Raw genomic sequence first — 22,412 nt, 5'->3', positions numbered from 1 at the left:
TAAAAATGCAAGTAGAAAAATAGGGACCCCTTTGGTGGGAAGGGAACAGTGTTCTGTGCACCTTCAGCGGTTAGTCATGCCGACCACATGACCATGAAGACATCTTTGGACAGTGCTGGCTCTTCGGTTTCATGACAGAGATGAGCACTGCCCCCTAGAGCTGGAAACGACCAGCACGTATGTGCAAGGGGAACCTTTATCTTCACTATGTCTGATTTACGCCCAGTCGAGTGCCAGCAGGTAACCATAGTTTCTAGCATCTAAGTATATTTGCGCCTGATTAATATTTGGAAAGGAGACCACCAGGATATATCTGGCTTTCAAGGAGAGGCAGGGACATTAGAAAACAGGAAGAATATGATGAACAAGGTAACATATATGTTATTTTCCCCAAAGTGCTTGGAGATTAGATAGATGACAGATGATGAGTGAGAGACAGAGACAGAGGACAAGACAGAGAGAGGTGATAGGCAGATGATGATAGATAAATGGATGGATGGATGGATATATAGACAGACAGATATAGACAGATGATAGAGAGAGAGAAGAGAGACAAAGAAGAGAGATCATAAGATAGATAGATGATAGATGGATAGATAGATAGATAGATAGATAGATAGATAGATAGATAGATAGATATGACAGATATCGTAGATAGATATAGATGAGAGGGAGAAAAGAGATGATAGCTAGATGATAGATGATGGATGGATGGATATATAGATAGACAGACAAATAGATAGATGATAGAGAGGGGGGGAGACAGAAAAGAAAGATCATTCCGTAGATGATAGATGATAAATAGATAGATAGATAGATAGATAGATAGATAGATAGATAGATAGATATAGATATAGATATAGATATAGAGAGAAGAGAGACAGGGAGGAAAGATCATACTGTGTGTTTGTGTGTGTGTGTGTGTATGTATATATATATATATGTTGTGACTCCGGGTTCGAGCGAAGACGATCTGGCAGTGAAATTTGAGCCTGCATTGCTGAGTGATTCTGAGGGCAGCCAGGATGAGGAAGTGGGCTTAGCTATGAGAGACGAACCTGATTTATTGGGGGTGAACTCCCCCGAATCTCCCTCTCTGAGTATACAGCAGCCGGGAACAAATAATCAGGAAAACATGCGAGAGGTTTCAAGTGCGGAGGAGGAGGGGTTGGAGGGATCTTGGCTTGACGTGAGAAATAGACGGAGATTGGGACGTCAATCTCAATTGGGAAAGAAGCGTCAAGCCAATGATTAATGAGACTAACACGCCCCCTTTAGGGGATAAAAGGAAACGGATTGGCTTGAGAAATTTGCCAGAAGCAAAGTGTCTTGTCAGAGCAAAAGTCTTGTGAAGATTCTCTGAGGCATTGTGATTTATAGGCACTTCAGGTTTGCCAAACAGATAACGGAATTACTGCTGAGGACTGGAAAAACTTCGGCAGTTATTTTGGTTGGGTTTGTTTCTGGTTGCTTATATTTTTGGAACTTCAGAATTGTGATTGCTCACCTGTGGTTACAGGTGAGGCATAACATATATATATATAGTATTCAGCTTTGTTCAGGTATTTTCCTTCGTCATTGTAGCTGTGCTTTAAAAGCACAACTTCAATGACATGGGAAAATACTCGAACAAAGCTGAATACCATACTTGTAAGTACCCATGAAAACTTAAGAAAACACATGCACACACACACACACATATATTTACACACACACACACACACACACATATATATGTGTGTGTGTTATGACTCCCCTTCGAAATTCAACAAACAAAACGGGAAGCAGTCGCTTCACAACTAAATCAAACATGAAAAAGTCTTAGTAAATAACGGCTGACAGAAACCACAGCATAAGTCTTACTCTGTCCGGCAAACCAGTCCTGGCAATAAATCCTCAACCACAGAGCTCTTTGCTGTAACGTCCTCACTCAAATAGACATTTTGTTCCTGGCGAAAATACACCAGCCCAGCTGTGTCCTTTTATACCTATTAAGGCAACGTGCTAATTTACTGACTTGCTCTTCTCATTTGCTTCAGCTGATTTTGCCTTTTCAACCGTCTTCTATTTTTTACATTTAACCACAAATTTTCCAAGTTCTCATCTCCACTAGAAGACTCTCTCAAAACTTCCCTGTCAGCCATTCCCGGCTGTTGATCAGATAAGGAACCAGAGGAGGTCAAAGGTCCTGACAATTCTAATACATCAGGTCTGTCGTCCTTTGTCACGTCCATCTCCTCATCCTGGTTACCAGTCCAATCACTGAGCCATGCTGGCTCATATTTTTCTGCCATGTCCTCCTCACTTGAACTCATATCAGTCACAGGAGCTGAATCCAAGCCCGGAGCCACAACATATGTGTGTGTGTGTGTTTTCTCTGAGGTTTTCGCGGGTATTTGTATGTGGATCTTTGGTTATTTGGGTTTTCTCCTGCGTAAAATTGGAAGTATCTAGGCGACATTTCGACGAAATCTCATTCATCACCTTCAGACTTATGTCTTCAGCTTTGTGTTTCTCGGAGTAATGTGAGCTTGCAGCTGCTTCTTCCTTTTAACTGCTAGTGGGGGTGTGACTTGATTGGATGGGGGCTTGGCTGTGTTCTGATTGGGTGGGGGTGTGTTCTCATTAGTTGGGGGTTTGGCTGTGTTCTGATTGGTTGGGGGTGTGTTCTGTTCAGGTGGGGGCTTGGTTGTGCTCAGGTTAGTCTTAGTTGCCGGGGGATTTGAGCTGGTGAGCTGTGATTCTGTTGTTTGGCTTCACGTTCATGGTCATGCCACATCTTCATGGTGTGCATCCGTTCACTTCATGTATGGGTCAGAGGGGTTTGAAGCGGGTAGTGATGCAGCTGTGGTATGGCTTCTGGCCCGTGGTCGTGTCTCATCATCTGTGTGGGTGTGAGTCTGTTTTCTATGTGGAGGTGTGGTGGTAGCATCTTGTGTGCCCTCGTGGGTGTGGGTCTGGTGTCATTGTTCATGTTAGGTACTCGTTTGTTAGTGAGGGCGGGTTTCCAAATGGCTGGTAGGCGGGGGGTATCATCTCGTTTATTCATGCTGTGTGGGCGTTTTTCTATCTCTGTGGCTTCTCTGATTATTCTGTTGTTGAAGTGTTCGGTTTTGGTGATAGTTCTGGTATTTTTAAAGTCAATCTCATGTCCTGTGGCTTTGAGGTGTTGGACCAGGGAAGAGGTTGGTTCTTCTTTTTTGATTGAGTTCTTGTGTTCTTCAGTGCGTGCACTTATTCTTCTGTTGGTTTGTCCGATGATTGTGGTGGGGCAGGCGGTGCAAGGGATTTCGTATACTCCTTGGTTTTCTAACTCGATTTTGTCTTTAGGGTTTCTTAGGATGGTGGATATTTTTCTGTTTGTGCAGAATGCTGTCTTAATGTTATGTTTTTGGAGGATCTTGCTGATTTTGTCTGTAGTGCCTTTTATATATGGGAGGAGGGCTTTCTCTTGTTCTCTGTCTTGGATTTTGGTTGGGGTTTCTTTTTGGATTAGGTGGGTAATCTTCTTTCTTTGGAATCCATTGGCTGTTAGTACGTTAGGGTTAGGGTTAGGGTTAGGGTTAGCTTTTCTCTTCTTTCTCCTCTTGAACTGGGCTGAACCGGTAGCAAACCACCACTGCACACAAATGAGTGAAGCTTCATCTGTGCATGCGCAGGATCTGGGTAGTGCATGAAACCACCACCCTACTCACTGCTGGTCCATGGAAAATTGTCCTCCTCATAACCAGTTCCTTTTTTCAAAAAAGTCTGGGGACCACTGCTATATAGATTCTATCACTGGGTCTTCACTGCCTCTGATGAAGTCTCCTGTGTGAACACAACTCTCTTTTCTCCCTTCACAGAATTGCCCTTTGATCCCCGAACTCCTATAGTCAAAGCAGTCTCAAACATTATATTCAATTTTGTGTTCGGTCATCGCTTTTCCGAAGAGGATGCCCATTTCAACAAATTATTAAAAACTATACACATGATTGTTTACCTTCCTGGTAGCATCTGGGGCAGGGTAAGTGCTGCATTTCTCATTACTCCTTTGTGGATGTCTGTCTCTCAAGTGGAGTTGGCCCAATTCAGGGCTTGCAAGTCCTGGAGCTGTGGGACTTGTGATCATATATATCAGGGGTGATCAAACTAAGTTTCGTTGAGGTGGGTGCGGTTGGGGTAGGTGTGGGGTAGGCCAGGGTGGGTGTGGCCAGGGTGGGTGTGGCCAACTCAACATCACTTGTGTCAGGGGCACCTGTGGTGGCCAAATACTAAGGCAGGACTTCCATCAGACCCTCTCTCACTCTCATTATAATCTCCTTCCTTCCTTCCTTCCTTCCTTCCTTCCTTCCTTCCTTCCTTCCTTCCTTCCTTCCTTCCTTCCTTCCTTCCTTCCTTCCTTCCTTCCTTCCTTCCTTCCTTCCTTCCTTCCATTGAGGTCTGCATCAGGCTTGTGTTTGACTTTGGGACACTGGGGTGGGTGTGGCTGGGGTAGGCATGGTCAGGATGGGTGTGGCCATGGTGGGTGTGGCCAACTCAACATCACTTGTGTCAGAGGCACCTGTGGTGGCCAAATACTAAGGCAGGACTTCCATCAGACCTTCTCTCACTCTCCTTACAATCTCCTTCCTTCCTTCCTTCCTTCCTTCCTTCCTTCCTTCCTTCCTTCCTTCCTTCCTTCCTTCCTTCCTTCCTTTTCTTCTTTTTCCTCCCCTCTTCATCTGCCTTTCTTCTTCCTTCCCCTCTTTCCTTCTTTTTCCTTCCTTGCTCTCTTCCCATCTTCCCTTTTTTTTTCTTTCCCTTTCCTCTTTCCCTTTCTCCTTTCCTGTCCCTTTTTGCATGTTCAAATGCAAAAGGGGAAACATTTCTCCTTTTGTTTTCTTTTTAGTTTGTTTTGCTAGCCCTCTGACAGCGGAAATGAAGCCAGTGTGTGTGTGTGTGTGTGTGTGTGTGTGTGTGTGTGTGTGTGTGTGTGTGTAGCCCCCCTGGGCCCTGTTTTTGGCCGTCACGGCCTCCTGCAGCCCTCTGGCAGCAAAAACAGACTTCGGGGGGACACGTGTAACCCTCCCAAGGTCCCCTTTTGCTGACAGAAGCACTGCAGGCTGGTCCTTTGCTGTTTTCAGGATGGCCTCACAGGCCAGACCTAAGCACCCCACAGGCTGGATCTGGCCAGCTCTCAGCTGGCGCTCCATTCAAAATCCAAGAAAGAAATACTTAGACTCCATTAATCAGAGAAAAGATATCTTTTACTGGAAATCAAGTGGTAGCAACAAAAGAAGTCTGAATCTGAGAAAATGGGCGCGTAAATCACATATACAAAGTGATGGCAACGTTCCCACCCCCAATAGTTCAATTGGCTCATCCAATTGAAAGTGGTGTATATCATCATGGGGGCATCTCCAGGTGGTGATGAGGCCTCTGTCCGTTGACCTTGACATAGTTTGATAAAGAGTTACAGCTGCGCATAGCATAGGATAGAAGCCTAAGCAAGAATCTACCCCCCACTCCAGCTTATACGGTTCTGGTTTGTAACACCTCCATCTCACTTCCCATAACCATTCCCCCCTCCTCCCCCCCCTTACTTATGACAGCCGAAAGATGCAAAGCAAAGGGAGAAAATCTTGAAGGCTGACACCCGCGGGCCTTGAGTTTGACACCCCTGATATAGATGGTTCTTTACCTCCATCCATGCTCCTTGCATTTCCTGATGCTCGGTATAAAAAAATAGTTTGGTTTTTTTTAAAAAAGAGTCCAAATGCCGCTCATCCTCAACTTACAACAGTTCATGTAATGACGGTTCAACATTACAACGGCGCTGAAAAAAAATTGCTTAGGGCCATGTTTCACACTTAAGACCATTGCAGCATCCCTATTGTTTAGGGATTTACATTCAGAGGCTTGACAGCTGGTTCATATTTATGACGGTTGCAGCATCCCTTGAGTCATGTGATCCCCTTTTGCACCCTTTCCCATTTGCAAAGTCTGTCAGGAAGCCGGATTCATTTAATAACCATGTTCCTAATTTAAGAACTGCAGGGATTCACTTAACAAAAGTGTCGAGAATAGTCTTTGGCTGCAGAAAATTCAGTCCAAAAGAAGGTACACACAAACTGTAACTTAAAATCCAAACAAACCAAACTGAAGTAATTAGTTTGACAGGGCAAGAGCAGAAATTTCAAACTTGAGAGCACGGCAAAACTCACACAGTTGGGAAGATGCCAGGAACACAGATAAGCCACGACGATACAAGATAAAGTCACATTTGCTCCCAACAGCTTGCTGCACGCAGCTTGCCTTTTTTATACACTGTGTTCCCAGCTGCAGCTAATGAAGGGAATCAGGGCCCCTTCCTCCCCCATAAGCCACGCAGCCCACATTGCTCTCTTCTCTGTTCCTCCCTGCGTGCCCTAGGATGAAAAGGGGGTGGGCCTGTGTCTTCCTCTGAATTCCCTCTCCCTTGTTCTACCTCTCCCTTGTTCTACCTCTCCCCTGCTCTGCCCAGTGGGACTTTGCCCTGCCCCAGTTTCTTCCCCAGCCAATGGAGCCACACTCCCACTCCCTGTCAGCTGTTCCGCTTCCTCCTCCAAGTCAGATTCCAACAGGGGCATGACAAATACACACATGGCTGTAAAAAATGATAAAGCAACATATAGATTTGAAACCTGAAATATTTTTATTAGGGATGTTAGGGATGGTACCAGAAGATTACAGCAAAGAAGAAATATACTTAATTATTCATGTATTAACAGCAGCTAGGATTGTATTTGCTCAGAATTGGAAATGTGATAAGGTACCGGCAGAAGGAAGAGTAATTAAGAAAATATTTGAATGTGCAGAGATAAATAGATTAACACTGGCAATTAAAGAAAAAGAAGAAACAGCATATTATGGTATGGGATCTATTTTATCAATGGCTGGGAAACAAAACAGGTTAAAACAAGATGAATATATAGAGAAATAAGTTAAGATTGTTATAAAGATAATAGACATAAATAGTGGTTACATAAGAAAATGTGATTATTGTTATATTGGTAAGAAAAGTATTAATGATAATTGTTTGCACAAGATATATGTACACAGTTGACACATTGTTGAAATGAAAAATGGATTTATTGTAAATATAAAATAAAAAAAACATTACAAGAAGAAAGAAAGAAAGAAAGAAAGAAAGAAAGAAAGAAAGAAAGAAAGAAAGAAAGAAAGAAAAAAAAAGAAAGGGTTTGAAAAGACTTTAGATAACTTCTAATCCAGTGAAAATCTCATCAACTTTAAGCTGAGTGGACTTCAACTCCCAGAATTCCTCAGCCAGATCTCCCACCTTGGCAATTTGTGGTGGCTGAGGAATTCTGGGAGCTGAAATCCACAAGTCGTAAAATTGCCAAAATGGGAGTCTCCTGGTTTAAATGAAATAACCCCCCCCATGTGTGAAGAAGAAATTGCAGGATGAGGAAATCACCCAGCCACAAGCCTGGCGATAAATTCTCACTTCGTGTCATTCTCCCTTGTCTCCCATTTTGCTGCCTTGCTATAGGCCTACGACTCTTTCCCTACCATTATGCAGAAATTTCAGAAACCTTACCAGCAGTTGTTTGAACACAACGAATTCATGCACAATTTCATCAAGGACAAGATGCAGAGCCACAAGGAGAGATGGGAAGAAGGCAACAAACCACAAGATCTGCTGGACTTCTATCTGGAGTTCATATCCAAGGCAAGGAGATGGTTTTGGCATAGCTTCTTGTTCTGCTCAGCCTCCCCGGTTCTCAGTGACTAGCCATCTTGGCTGGGAACAGGGTAACCAAGGGCATGTCGTGAGGGACCCAGGTCAAGATGGTGTTTGTAATCACAGAGTTGTGATTACACATCTTTACTGTGGAATCTCATTAGTGTTCTTTGAGCTTGGTTGTGGTGTTGAATTGCTTTACATCATCAGCGAAGAGAACGCAGTTGCTCTTGATATGATCACAGAGGTCATTTATGTAGAGTATGAAAAGAGTTGGTCCTAGAACACTGCCCCAGGGGACACCACCATTGACAGGTACAGAATTTGATAGGACGCTCCCAATTTTGACCATTTGTTGTCTGTTTGACAGGAATGCTTCTATCCAGTTATGTAGGTGTCCAGAGATACCATAAGATTTTAGTTTTAGGAGTAGTTTGTCGTGTACCACTGAATCAAAGGCTTTACAGAAGTCTATTTAGATTGCATCTATTGCTTTGCCCTGATCGAGTTGTGTAGTCCATATGTTTTTGCAGTGTAAGAGTTGCAGATTACAGGATAGTTTTTTCCTAAAACCAAATTGTTTATGAGAGAGTAGGTTGTTTGTTTCTAAGTGGAGGATGATGGATTGGTTAATAATTGATTCCATGACTTTACAGGTGACGCAGCATAAAGAGATTGGTTTGTAATTTTCAACTAGGCTGGGGTCTCCCTTTTTGAAGATGGGGATGACCGTGGCTTGTGACCATAGTTTTGGCAAGGAGCTGGTCTTGAAAGATTTTTTGAAGATTATGCTTAGAGGTTCGGCTATGGCAGTGGGTAGCTTTTTCAAGAAGTAGGCTCATATTCCATCTGGTCCAATAGATAGAGATGGTTTTAGATTGCGTAGTGCTTTTTCAACATTGTCTTCTGTAAAATCGATATGTATTAGATCATTGTACTTGTGTGTGGTTCAGCTAGGAAATACTGGGCATGATCCATTGCTGTTTACAAATATTGAACCAAATAATGTGTTAAAGAGGTTGGCTTTAATAGTGTCACCGTTGCAGTCTTTACCATTAGGTCCTTTCAGGGGTGGGATGGACCTTGAGTCTTTTAGTTTGTTGCTTACAAAATTGTAGAAAGTGCAGGTGAGACGGTTTTCTTCTTGTTTAATGTGATAATTGGTGCATTCAGTTTTTATCTGGTGGCATAAATTTTTGTATTAGCTTTTGAAGTTGGCAACGTGAACAGATTTGTTTTTCCACCAAAGTGATTTCTTTTTGGATTGAAGCTTCCTTATTGTTTTGGGTAACTTGTTTTTTTCTGGTTTTGGGAGTTGTTATTGGTACATATAGTTTGATGACTCTTTTGACTTCAAGTAAAAATATGTTGTAATGGTCTTCTACAATATTGCATCCAGAGAATAGAAATTGCCAATCAAGGAATGAGAGATTGTTGTTTACAAGATCATATTTGCCTTTTTTGAAGTTATAATTGAGGATTCCATTGTTGTGATGATTTTTGTGTGGATGTATGTTGAGTCAAAAGTCAATCATGTTGTGGTCACTGTTGGAAAAGGGTTCTTTAATTTGTATTCCATAAATTGAATGCAAACTATTGCAGAAGATGAGATCGAGGCAGTTGTTAAGTCTACTGTTGTTGGTTACTAGTTGTTCTAGTCCCAGATTTGTTACTGCATTGTAGAAGGTTGTATGTGTGGGTTCAGTTGTACATTCGTTAAGGGTCCAGTTAATATGAGGTAGATTGAAGTCACCAAGAAAGATAAAAGCGTGTTGGCAGGATGCTGCCCATGTTAGCGTATTTAGCTTGTTTGCATGTTCGATGTCATAATCAAGGGCTCTGTAATCATAGTAAGAACCAAAATGTGATATTTAAGGACAGTTCACAGATGATGGTCTCAGAAATAGCAAGCTCCTGGGTAACTTGGATGTTTTTTAGATGTAAGGACTTTTTATAGAAGATAGCAACGCCACCTCCTCTACGGATTTCATGATCTGATCGGTAAACATGATAGTCTCTTACTGTGGTAACGGAGTCAGGGAGAGACGCATTAAGCCATGTTTCACAGACAAATATAATGTCAAATTTAGTCGTATTTATTAAGAGGAGAAGTTCAGGTATTTTATTTACAAGGCTTCTTGCACTGAGTAGCTTGCATTTAAGGCCAGTTGTGGTTGGAATAGAGGTAGTTAGGGGTATGCGTGCCTAGTTTTGAGTGATGTTGGATTAGATGGGGTGGCGTTGGATGCGGAGTTGTGAGTTGTGTGACTTTCTTTTGATGCAATCAACTCTGTAGTCAATGCATAGGTCCTTTTCTCCATTGTCTAGACGGTTTTTGAATTCTGCGTGGAGTTCACAGGTGCTGATTCTCTACAGTATGGATAAGTCTGGTCTTGAGCGAAATTTTTTGCAGTTGGGATTGGTTTTTGCAATGGCATTTATTGTATGAATGAATATGCGTTTGCTGGACTCATTTTTGCATACAACTCTACAAAATCTTGGTTGTTGTGGGATTTGACTTTGAGCTGATAGGTACTCACTTATCTGTGCTGTAATTTTTTTTCATGAGAAATTAGACTTGCTTGTATAGTTGTTTCAAAATGTGTTGCTAAGCATTCTTCAATTGAGTTAAATGAGTGATTCTGTGCTTTCAACTCTGTCAGGTAGGATCCTCAGTTTGTTTAACTTAGGAAAACATGATGGACATAGATAAAAGAATGCATCTGTATTTTTAACCATATCAGCTAGACTTTTGTTTGTGTTTAAGCAGGCAGGGTGAGCTAGATTATTGCATAGGCGGGATTTGATGTAAATTTCACTTTCATTGATGGTTTCGAGACATTTGAAACATGTGCAGGAGTCTGGGAGGTCATTGGTAGAGATATTTTTCTTTTGTTTGGGTTGCTGTTGTCCTCCTCCTCCTCCTCCTCCTCCTCCTCCTCCTCCTCCTCCTCCTCCTCCTCCTCCTCCTCCTCCTCTCTACAAACCCCACATTCTTCCAGCACTGGTGGTGATGTTACATTCTTGGGTAATGAACCTTCTGCCAGAAAATAACCAAGCTCAGAGAGCACCGGGGGCTCCACACTTGAACCATGAGCTGCAAAGGTTCTCTTCTATTGCTACCATCCTGAGTTTTGGGCACACACATATACACCCCTGCCATTCTCCAGACCACCTTGTAGATAGCCAGTATCCAACTGATGACTCACTGTTCTTATGTCAATGTAGGACCGGCCTCTCATACGTAATACCAGCCTCTTTCTTGACTTCGTAAGTTAGTGAGTGTAATCGGGGTGGGGCTGCTGTGGGGGTTCGCAGGGGTTTGGGAGTGCCCCTAGCTAAGATTCTGTGTAATTCGGAGAACCCCCCCAAATCCCACCCCTGGTTGGCCCTGCCCACTCTGCCCCTCCCCTCCCAGGAGTCTCCACATCGCCCATTTTGGATGCAGGGCAGGGCAGGCATGGAGGCTCGGGGAGGATGAAAAACAGGCCTCCTGGAACTTCAAGAAAGGCAGATATGGGCCTGTTTCTGGCTTCCGGAGAGCTTCCGGAGCCCAGGGAAGCTGTTTTTACCCTTCCAGAGGCTCGAGGAAAGCCTCCGGAGCCTGGGGAAGGCAAAAACAACCCCCATCATGGTGCAAGAGACTGACTAGGTCATTCCCACCCAGCAACTGGGCAGAGAATGCTTTGCTAAAACTTTTGAAGCCCACCCATGGGTGTAATGGCATAATCTACGATGGGTAGAGGTTGTGAGACGGGTGAAGAGATGCTGCCTAGGGAACTGTCAGATAAGAGGGAGCAGAGCCCTCCGCTGTACAGTTGATGGATCAAGCGGCTTAGACGTTCTGTAAAGATGAGGGCAGGAGAACTGTGCTTTCATACTTGCAAAAATCTGTTAATGTAACCTTACAATAAAGCAGAATCAGTTTACAAGTAGTCCTCATCTTACAACAGTTCATTTAGTGACTGTTCAAAGTTACAACGGCAGCACAATAGGGATTTCATTTTTCACACAACCGTTGCAGCATCGCCCTGGTCACAAAATTCAGATGCTTGGCAACGGACTCATATTTATGACGGTTGCAGTATCCTGGGAGGGTGTCATGTGATCCCCTTTTGCACCCTCCTGACAAGCGCAGTCAGAAGAGGAAGCTTGAGTCACTTAACAACTATGTTGCCAACTTAACATTGGCAGCGATCCCCTTATCAACTGTGTCAAGAAAGGTTATAAAAAGACAACGGTTAGGGTTCTCCTTGCACATACATGCTAGTCGTTTCTGGCTCTAGGGGGCGGTGCTCATCTCCGTCACGAAGCCAAAGAGCCAGCACTGTCCAAAGAGCCATGTCTCTGTGGTCATGTGGCTGGCATGACTAAACGCCTTCGAAGGCGCATGGAACGCTGTTCCCCTCCCCCCAAAGTGGTCCCTATTTTTCTACTTGCATTTTTACATGTGTTCAAACTGCTTGGTGGCAGGAGCTGGGACCAGTAATGGGAGCTCACTCCGTTGCGCAGTGCTAGGGATTTGAACCACCGAACTGCTGACCTTTCTGATTGACAAGCTCGGCATCTTAGCCACTGAGCCAAATTTACTTAACCGTCTCACTCAGCAACAAAATTTTTGGCTCAATTAGGGTTGTACGTCGAGGTCTATCTTTATCTGACCATGCCTGGTGTACCTGAGAAGACAGGGAACCCAGAACGGAGGGTTTTTCTCTTTCAACAGGGATACTTTTATCCTTTCAAGGGGCAGCTCTAATGAAAAATCTCCCACTTATCGGCCTTTTTTCCTATTTTCCATCTCCAGAACAAAAACAACTCTGATTCCATTTTCAGCGAGGAGAACATGGTTCAAATTGCTGTCGACCTGTTGATTGGAGGAGCAGAGGCCAGCACGACCACTTTGTACTGGGGTCTCCTTTATTTGCTCAAATATCCAGATGTGCAAGGTAGGTGAATAGAGCTGCCACAGCTTTGGAATGTGGGTATCCGTTCACGGGGGGTCAATGTGATATTCAGGTAGCCCTCAACTTACAGTGATCCATTTAGTGACTGTTCAATGTTACCGTTGTGGCCCATTGTCTAGGTGTACTCACAGCCAGCCCTTGCCAACAAAAGAGCAGCCCACCTCTGCCTGTAATGCAGGGGTACCAAACTTGGGGCATCACAACGGCGTCATGTGATGTATCGTCACTTTTCCCCACTTTGCTAAACCGGACATGGGCATAGTCAGCGCATGGCACATCCAGCCCATGGACCACGAGTTTGACAGCTGTAATGTATCTTATGTATAGAAAAAATCCACCATGAAATAGATGCCATTCTGGGACCTTCTCAAATGATCACTTACAAGGATCGGAACAGATTACCCTACACGAACGCCGTGCTGCATGAAATTGTTCGCTACAGCAACATCTCAATCACAGGGCCCTTACGGAAATGCCTGAAGGACATTGTTATCATGGGGTCCCCCATTGGAAAGGTAAAGGTCTCTCTCTTTCTCTCCCTCCCTCTCTCTCTCTCTCTCTCTCTCTCCCGCCCCCTGCTCACCCACAACAACTTGCTGCGGGACACTTATTAGCACAAGATAATAAGAGCTAAGGACTTTCAAAATACGGGGCTAAATTGACATTCTGTCAGGGTTCCAACGGATGCCCTAATTAATTCTTGAGAGTTAGCATATTTAGCTTAGTGATGCAAGGATTATTTTCTTTGTTGTTGCAGTAGATGAAATCCCAAATAAGTCAAACAGGCTGGGTTTGCAAATGCTAAATCAGAGAAATAGCTTAAAAGTAGGCAGTGTGTTCCGACCCAACTGGGTTCCCAAAGACCAAACACAGACAAAGGCAGCAGCCCCCACCTTTTAAGGTTTAATAACAAATTCTGTTCTGAAGGCTGCTTTCCACTAATTAGTTCCGACAAGAAAGAGCCTTGCCAAGTTGTTTGTCAAGGCTTCCAACAACCCAGAGACAAGAACTAATTTACAAGATTCTCCCAAACGTGAACTAAGATGTCCACCAGTTGTGCTTAAGAGCTTCTTTGCTGTCTGCAAAGAACGCTTTTCTAAACATGGCTTTTATCCTCTTGAGGGAGGGGCCATTACCTTATTCCCGAGTCGCCTGTACTGCTGTAATTGTTCTTTCCTCCGAGCAATCCTACGTGCACGTGCACTTGACACAGGCTCCTCGGGAACCTCCTCATCACTGCTGCCAGCCCCCACAATCTCTGAAGGCAGCAGTCCACTCCCTGATGCTCCTGGCCCTCGTCTGAGTCCTTGGTCTCCTCAGCCATCTGCACCTGCTTCCAGCTAACCACAACACAATGTCAGTGTGTTGTGTAATGACAGATTGTCCTCGACTTACAATGGTTTGTAAGCTTGTAGTGACCATTCAACATTACGGCGGCACTGAAAAATGTGACTTAGGACCGTTTGTCACACTTAAGAGCATTCCAGTATCTCTGTGGTCACCTGATCAAAAAGATGCTCTGCAATTGTAAAGCATTTGATAAAGTAGACCTCAACCAACTTCTTGGTCAGATTAAAAAAATGTGGGTTAGATAGCATCACCACCACACTTTCAACCCAAGAATACACTAAAGCAGAAACTTCCTATCCCAAGGATAAAACACCCAGACACAAACTGAGCAAATCTAATTTTGCTAGGGGAATTGTGGGAGCCGAAGTCAACAGATTGTTCTCAGTCTGCAATCAGTTAATTAGCCATGATTCTAAGTTACAAGACATCCTTAAAAAGCTACGTATTGTTCTGGCCAAGGCTTCCTGGAACAGTAACAATCACATGCTGTTCCCAAATACATTTTGTTTTATTTCAACAGCAGTGAATTATGTGCATTCACAGCCCGTAATGAGTCCCAAACAGTTTATGAATAGTCCAACAGAAGCCTGCCACAGTCTTTTGACATAAGGCTGATAAGCATCCACGTTTATCTCCCTTGAAATGTTGCCAATGACTAAATTGCCAATTAGCTGTACAAGGTCAAATGGAGCACAAAGTCAACACAGAGCTTCAGATTTTAAACAGACCAGAACGAACAAAGTTGCTTCCTGCAAAGGCTCGTGTCCCTTTGCTCCTCCTTTATGTCTTATGGGAGGGGCCAATCATCTCCAAGCCGAGTCACCTCTTTTGTCTTCACTGTTCTTGCCTTCTGGCAGCTCTGTGCAAGCACACACTGGGAACAGGCTCCCCCTGTTCCTCTGCCTCACTGATGTCAGATTCTGGAGGCTCTGGAGTCAGTACATAACTCCCAGATGGCCCTAGCCCCATCTCTGTGTCGGACACAGATCCCTCGTCCCAGCCTTCCCCAGAATCCAGGACCGGCACCTTTTCCTTCCCACTGTCTGACTCTGCTGCCAGCTCCTCAGGCCGCCAGTGGACCACAACATTTATGACCCAGTTTCAAAGTTCCAACTTTGGTCTCCCTGTGGTCACATGATTGAGTTTTGGGCACTTGGCAACTGGCCCACATTTACAATTGTTTCCAGCATCCTGTGGTCACACGACCATGATTTGTGACTTTTTTTGTGAAAAAATGACATTTAATTCCAGTTTACAGCAAAAAAAAAAAAAAAAGGCTTATTAGTGAGCGATTCATGTTAAGACCACAGCATCTGCTTTTATCAGCCAATAAGTTCATAAAAACAGGCCTGGTTAAGTGGCGACTGCTTTATGACCATGACAACTTATAACCATAATTGCCGAGCAGAATTACGGTCCTACGTTGAGGACTTACCTGTACACATGCTGACTAGGGAATTCTGGGAATTGAAGTCCACCCACCTTACAGATTCAGAGATTGGGAAACACTCTTCTAGCCTGTGTAATGATGTTCAATGTTCTTCACTGTTGGGAAGGAGAAAACCTGGGGAATTGTTGGCCTCCTTCTCAAGATGATTGAAAAGATCGTTTATAAAACAAGAACTCATAATTCAGGAGTGGGCTTCAAAAATTTTAGCAACTGGTTCTCTGCCTGGTCACAGCTATTCTTAGCAAGTCTGGTAGACAATAGAACAAATGAATACAGATCAAACAAACGTTCCAGTAGTATCTTTACTCCATGGTACAACTTCAGCAAGCCCAATAAACAGTGATCCATTCAAAATCAGCACTGAATTACCCACATCCCAGTATTCCTGGGATGTGTTGACAACATACACTGACCCCACCCCTTCTATTTCCCTTTCTCTGCCCTGGTAACCACCATGCGGTAGTTAAAAAACCCTCCCGATGTTTGTGCTGCATGACTACATTCCGTAGCATCCATCAGCTGGAATCTGGAGCTGGCTCAGCTGCTTGAAGTCACCATAAGCATCCCGAGGGCTGTGGATACTCACCCTTCTCACGCTGTCACATCAGCTAGGGTCCTCATGCTGACGCGATCTGGCTGTGCCATCACCACTGGTCCCAGGACGCCGTGACCATGAAAAGCGGGACAGCAGCCAATGTCCTGTTGGCTCCGTGTCATTGTGAGCTGGCCGCGCCATTCTCACTGCACCCGGGAAGCCGGGGTCTGGATAGGTAGGCAGGCAACTGGCATCGTGGCGAGGACCTCGGGTGGTGGGACAGCCAAAAGCCGGAGCAGGGGAAGGTGCTTCTTGGTCAGTTTGGCGAGCTCCGAGCTGAAGCTCAATACCCAGTTGCTGGGTGGGCATGGCCATAGAGGGCGTGGCCTAGTCAGCCTCCTGCACCATGGCAGGGGGGCGTTTTCACCCTCCCAGGACTCCGGAGGCTTTCCTTGAGCCTCTGGGAGGGTGAAAATGGGCTCCCCGGGCTCCGGAGGTCCTCTGGAGGCTGGAAACGGGCCCACTTCCAGGAGGCCCATTTTTCGCCCTGCCCAAGCCTCCGTGCAGACCCTGTACTTACCTGGGATCCGAAATGGGCCGCATGGAGACTCCTGGGAGCAAAGGGTTGGGGTCGGTGGGGCCAGTCAGGGGTGGGATTTTTCGGTTCACCGAACCAGCAATTAAACAATTAAAATACCAGTTTGCCCAAACTGGAGCAAACTGGGAGCAGCCCATCCCCGTCATAATTTCCTTTGCTTTTTGTTTTTCCACTTCCAGGGAACTCTTCTGCTGCCCAATGCTCATTCTGTGCTGTATGACCCAGAGCACTGGAAAACCCCTTGGAAATTCAATCCAGAACATTTCCTTGATTTTGAAGGCAATTTTGTGAACAATGAAGCTTACTTGCCATTCGGAACAGGTAAATGAATGGATCAGTAGGAACCTTCTTTCCAGAACCTGGCCTGAATCGGCTTTTAGAAACCCGTAGAGCAGCGTTTCTCTCAACCTTGCCTGTTTGAAGAAGTGTGGAGTTCAAACCCCAGAATTCCCCAGGCTGCATGTTGGCTGGAGAATTCTGGGACTTGAAGTCCACACTTCTTCAAGTTTGCCAAGAATGAGAAATACAGCTACTCCTTGACTTTCAAAGCAAAAAAAAAATTGAACCCCAAATTTCTGTCATTAAGCAATACAGTTGTGAAGTGAGGTTTTGGACCCATTTTATGACTTTTCTTGCCACAGTAGTGGAGTAAATCACTACCAAGTTTAAGTTAATAGCCCGGTTGCTAAGTGAATCTGGCTTCTCCATTGACTTTGCTTATCAGAAAGTCACATGACCTGGGAGACTACAACCGTCATAAATTTGAATCAGTTGCCAAGCGTCTGAATTTTGATCATGTGCCCATGGAGATACGGCAACAGTCATGTGAAAAACAGTCATCGATCACTTTTTTCCTGTGACATTGTTAACTTTGAATGATCACTAAAGGTGTCATGCCCTTATTAGAGTTGGACTCCGAGGGAGGAGGAACAGCCGACAGGAAGTGAAGGTGTGGCTCCGGAGGTTGTGGAGGAGGCTGGGGAAGGGAGAGGCCGGCTAGGCAGTCAGAGGAGGACCCAGGCCCACTCCCTCTTCATCCTAGGACATGCAGGGAGGAATGGAGAAGGAAATAAACTTGGCTTATGAGAGAGGAAGTGGTCATGATCACCCTCATTGGTTGTAGCTGGGGAGACGGTGCCTTGTTATCTCCTTGAAGTTGGTAATTACTTAAGCGGGTCCGTTGTGGAATTTCCTTCATTGTAGTTTGTTTTAGGTTTTTATTTCACCTCTATCTGCTCATTAAGTTCGGACTGTATTGCTTTCTTTTGAAGGCTATTTTTGAATAAGTTTAATCTCCAACTGAGAATTATTGAACAGTGGGGACAAGTTGGAGGCATTAAAGAACATTTATTTACATTTTGGATTTTGTTACGTTTGTGTACACTCTGGGTCATCACAAAAGGAATGGTTGCAAGTCAAGGACTACAAATAAATACTGTAGGTGAGAAAGGAAGGAAGGAAGGAAGGAAGGAAGGAAGGAAGGAAGGAAGGAAGGAAGGAAGGAAGGAAGGAAGGAAAAGAGAAAAAAAGAAAGTCAACTCAAAAATATTTCTCGTCTTTTAGAGTTGTCAGTAGAAAGGGAGTGAGGGGGGTAATGCATACCTTAGATAATTGCTAGGCAGCCAAAGCTTCTGGCGTGCAAGATTATTACTGGAGAGCATGATTGATGACTCTTGGCTATGGATGTGTTCCATTGGAGAATATACATCCAGGGGGTGGGGAAGACTAGGGTCAAGGGTGAGATGAATGATGTGTCTCAGTGTTGGCTGCACCCAGGTAACGCCTATAAATTGACTCCTAATAAATGATTTTTTAAAAAAACTCTGAGAGATGCAGCTAGACACTCATGATTCGAATGGGGGTGGATTCTTGGAGCCCTGACAAAAGAAAGAAAGGAAAGGAAAGGAAAGGAAAGGAAAGGAAGGGAAGGGAAGGGAAGGGAAGGGAAGGGAAGGGAAGGGAAGGGAAGGGAAGGGAAGGAAGGGAAGGGAAGGGAAGGGAAGGAAAGGAAAGGAAAGGAAAGGAAAGGAAAGGAAAGGAAAGGAAAGGAAAGGAAAGGAAAGGAAAGGAAAGGAAAGGAAAGCGAAGGAATAAAGGAAAGGAAAATGAGAACAATTCTGACAGTGAGAACAATCAACCAATGGAACAGCTTGCCCTCAGAAGTTGTGGGAGCTCCATCACTTGAGACTTTCAAGAAAAGATTGGACTGCCGTCTGTCAGAAATGGTGTAGTCTCCCGCTTGGGCGGGGGGTTGGACTAGATGATCTACAAGGTCCCTTCCAACTCTGATTATCTGATCTGAAAATGAATGATAGATGATAGACAGACAGATAGATGATAGATGACAGACAGATAGATAGAAAGAAGAGAGAGAGAGGCAGGGAGGGAGATCCAGCTACCATTTTAAGTTACTAATTGTTCCCTCATGTAAGGTGGCCATTCTTAATTCACAGTCATTATTCCTTGGTGATGATGTTGCTATGTAAGGCGGCAAATATTTGGGTAGAGCAGGAGTCCACTTGAAACGTGCATCCTTTTGTTTTCAAACCCTCCCTTGGTACAAACATCTCGCGCAATAATATTTATGACTGATACAAATTCCTTACCATAACAACCATAATTGCATTCTTATTTTAAACTGCGATACATGATGTACCCAGATGACACACTGTTTAAACTGGAAGATAAGAGCGTTTGTAAAAATAAAATAAAAGTTATATATTTAAAAAAAAAAAAAACCCCTCCCTTAAACTGTTTCTCTTGTAGGGCGACGTGCCTGCGTGGGGGAGTCCTTGGCCAGAATTGAGCTCTTCATTTTCTTCACCAACCTTCTCCGTTCGTTCAAGTACCAGCTCCCACCCGAAGCAGAAGAGGTCAGCTTTGAGGAAATCACAGGGTCAATCCGCCAGCCTCTCCCGTATAACCTCTGTGCTTTTCCCCGCGAAGCTGCCTAATGCCACTTTCCCTCCAGCAAGAGTTGATGGGAGCAAGATTTTTTTGAACCATTTCATGTCTTCTAACTTAAGTGTAGATGCCCTTAACCTTCCTGAACCATCTTTGTCCATCTTGTTTGTCTTTGAAATGCATACTGTCTCCAGCTCCGTTCTCGGAGGGGGGGAGGGGGGAGAGTCTGACTGACTGACTGACTGACTTTTGGCTTCATGCAAGGAAAGCAGCAGAAGCTGCAGAAGTCTTTCTTTCTCTCCCCCAAACTCCACCAGAAATAAGTCTTTGTGAGGCGTGTTGCGTCGGCACAGCGTCTTGGAGCAGGAGGCCTTGCAGGGTCCCAGAGACTCATTTCTGGAGAAGTTTGGGGGAGAGAAAGACTTTTGCTGCTTTCCTTGCATGCAGCCAAAAGCAGAAGCGGAAAGAAGCAGCCCAGTGGGCAGGCGAGGCGTGTGGGGCACGTTCCCCACTCCGCCATTTCCCTCTTCCCCTCACTACATGTTGTTGGCAATGCAAGTGATGCAAGCCTTGTGTTCCCACAGGCCATGTGGGTGGTGCAGCCTTGTGTTCCCGCGCAGCCTGGATTAATTGCTTTTGGGGGGTGCTTTGGGGGTGACATTTCTCTGCGGACCACCAAAATTTTCTCGCGGACCATCAGTGGTATCTGGCCCACTGGTTGGCGATCACTGGACTGGAAGAGGTCCAAGCTCCAGGGTCCCTTTCAGCTCGGTTATTCTATGCTGTATTGTAGAAACAATATTGTATGTTTATTTCTGGTGTGTGCCTGCTTTTGGGTCCTGCTTCCCTGACTACACTGCTTAATAAATGCTCAGTGTTTCATTCTGATCTGCATTCACACGAGATGCTAAATTCGATCAGTAGCAACATTGGTTGATTTTGGGTGGAGCCAAGCGTGGTGGAAACCCACTTGTTTCACTACTCACTACTTCAAGGACTCCAAGTAGTGTGTAAATCCAGATAATGGATGCATTAAGTAATTAAACTGTGTGTGTATGTGTGTGTGAATAGGCATAGCAACAGAGGCAAGTTCTGACCAGTTCTGGAGAACCGGTAGCGGAACCAGCTGAATACCACCTCTGCTTCCGACACCCCAGCACAAATTCCCTGTACAAAGCAGGGCAGATCAGGACATGGCCAGATGCGGAGGTGATATTCAGCAGTTCCGACCAGTTCTGGAGAACCGGTAGCGGAAATTTTGAGTAGTTTGGAGAACCGGCATATCCCAACACTGTCTGTCCCTGCCAACCCCATCTATTCTCTGCCTCCCGAGTCCCAGTTGATCGGCTGAGTCTTGTTGTGTTGCTCTGAAAGGAGGTTAGCGGAGTGGGGAGGGAAGGGGGATTTTGCAGTATCCTTCCCCTGCCACGCCCACCAAGCCACACGCCCGCCAAGCCATGCCCACAGAACCGGTAGTAAAAAAAAATTGAATCCCACCACTGCATAGCAACCTGTTTTTTTTTTTCAGCAGCAGCAGCTTCTCTGGCACCCCTGTCATTATAATAATGCCTTCTTCTACTTCCTTTTCATTCTTTGAAATCGTTTAATTTGACCGGACACATCTGCAGGTTGTGCTTATAAAAAAAGGTCAGGAAGACGGCTACACTTTTATGCGGGTCACAACAGAGTTTCGAATGTACCATTGTGGACATCGTCTTGACATAATTTTTTTTGACCGCAACCTAATCACAACAGTACAACTTACCAATTTACGGACAGAACACTGGCTAAGTCGAAAGACAGTGAATTGCCTAAGGTCTAGGTATGTCTAGTTTAATGAAAAGAAGGACTAAGGGTGACATGATAACAATCTTCCAATGTTTGGGGCAGAGGTGGTCTTCAGCAGGTTCTGACCAGTTCTGGAGAACCAGTAGCAGAAATTTTGAGTCGTTCGGAGAACCGGCAAATCCCACTTCTGACTGGCCCCGCCCCCAACTATTCTCCGGCCTCCCGAGTCCTAGCTGATCGGCTGGGGCTTCTTTGGTTGCCCTGCACAAGAGAACAGAGCTGGAAAGCAGGTTAGCGGGGTGGAGAGAGAATGGGGATTTTGCGGTAACCTTCCTCTGCCACACCCATCAAAGCACGCCACGCCCACCGAGCCACGCCCACAGAATCGTTAGTAAAAGAATTTTTTGAATCCCACCACTGTTTGGGGGGCTGCCACAAAGAAGAGGAGGGGGTCAATTATTTTCCAAGGCACCAGAAGGCAGGACAAGAAGCAACGGATGAAAAGTAATCAAGGAGAGAAGCAAGCTGGAACGAAGAAATTTCATGACAGTGAGAACAGTAAACCAGTAGAACAACTTGCCTCCAGAAGCTGTGGGTGCTTCATCACCGGCGGTTTTTGAGAAGAGATTGGGCAGCCATTTGTCTGGAACGGTATAGGATCTCATGCTTGAGCAGGGGGTTAGACTAACTGACCTCTATGGTCCCTTCCCGTCTGTTATACTTTCTGCTCTAAATGTTATCAACTTGCCATGCCAATGTTCCCAATTAATATCGGAAATCAGACAATTAAAAAAGAAAAACAATTCACAACCCCTTGGTTTTTTTCATATTGCTAGTCCACATTTTTAATTTTTTTTTATTTCAAAAGACATTTCAACACCACCTCACTTATTTAAAAACCAAATGAAACAAAAATACAGTTTTTCAGAATCTTAATTTTAAAAAAAAAATGCTCTCCAAGGATACTTAAGGAAATGAAATGAATACTGTGTGAGCTATTGGAAGGAAAGTTGGAATAGCAAAAATAATCATCTGGATTTATATTTTGCCTGAAATTGCATTTTTTTCCTATTGCTTTTATAAGATATTTCCAACCCTCAGGATCTTTGTCTTCTGAC

The 22,412-nt window shown here is 44.6% G+C and overlaps 1 protein-coding gene across 2 annotated transcripts in view; it reads left to right on the top strand.

Moving 5' to 3' along the window:
* LOC113450527 (cytochrome P450 2J2-like) overlaps nt 1-20,394 on the top strand; it is a 28,325-nt gene extending 7,931 nt beyond the window's left edge. For both annotated transcript variants that reach the window (XM_087933654.1, XM_026721748.2), the window contains 6 exons: nt 3,846-4,006; nt 7,514-7,693; nt 12,510-12,651; nt 12,997-13,184; nt 16,782-16,923; nt 19,369-20,394. In XM_087933654.1, the coding sequence (XP_087789780.1) occupies nt 3,846-4,006; nt 7,514-7,693; nt 12,510-12,651; nt 12,997-13,184; nt 16,782-16,923; nt 19,369-19,556 (1,001 nt within the window). In that variant the 3' untranslated portion in view covers nt 19,557-20,394. The remainder of the gene's footprint in view (nt 1-3,845; nt 4,007-7,513; nt 7,694-12,509; nt 12,652-12,996; nt 13,185-16,781; nt 16,924-19,368) is intronic.
* The last annotated feature ends 2,018 nt before the right edge of the window (nt 20,395-22,412 follow it).

This window comes from Pseudonaja textilis, chromosome 4 (genome assembly GCF_049901715.1).
Source record: "Pseudonaja textilis isolate UNSWEBS1 chromosome 4, rPseTex1.2, whole genome shotgun sequence".
NCBI lineage: Eukaryota > Metazoa > Chordata > Lepidosauria > Squamata > Elapidae > Pseudonaja > Pseudonaja textilis.
This window is presented reverse-complemented; position numbering and strand designations above follow the sequence as displayed.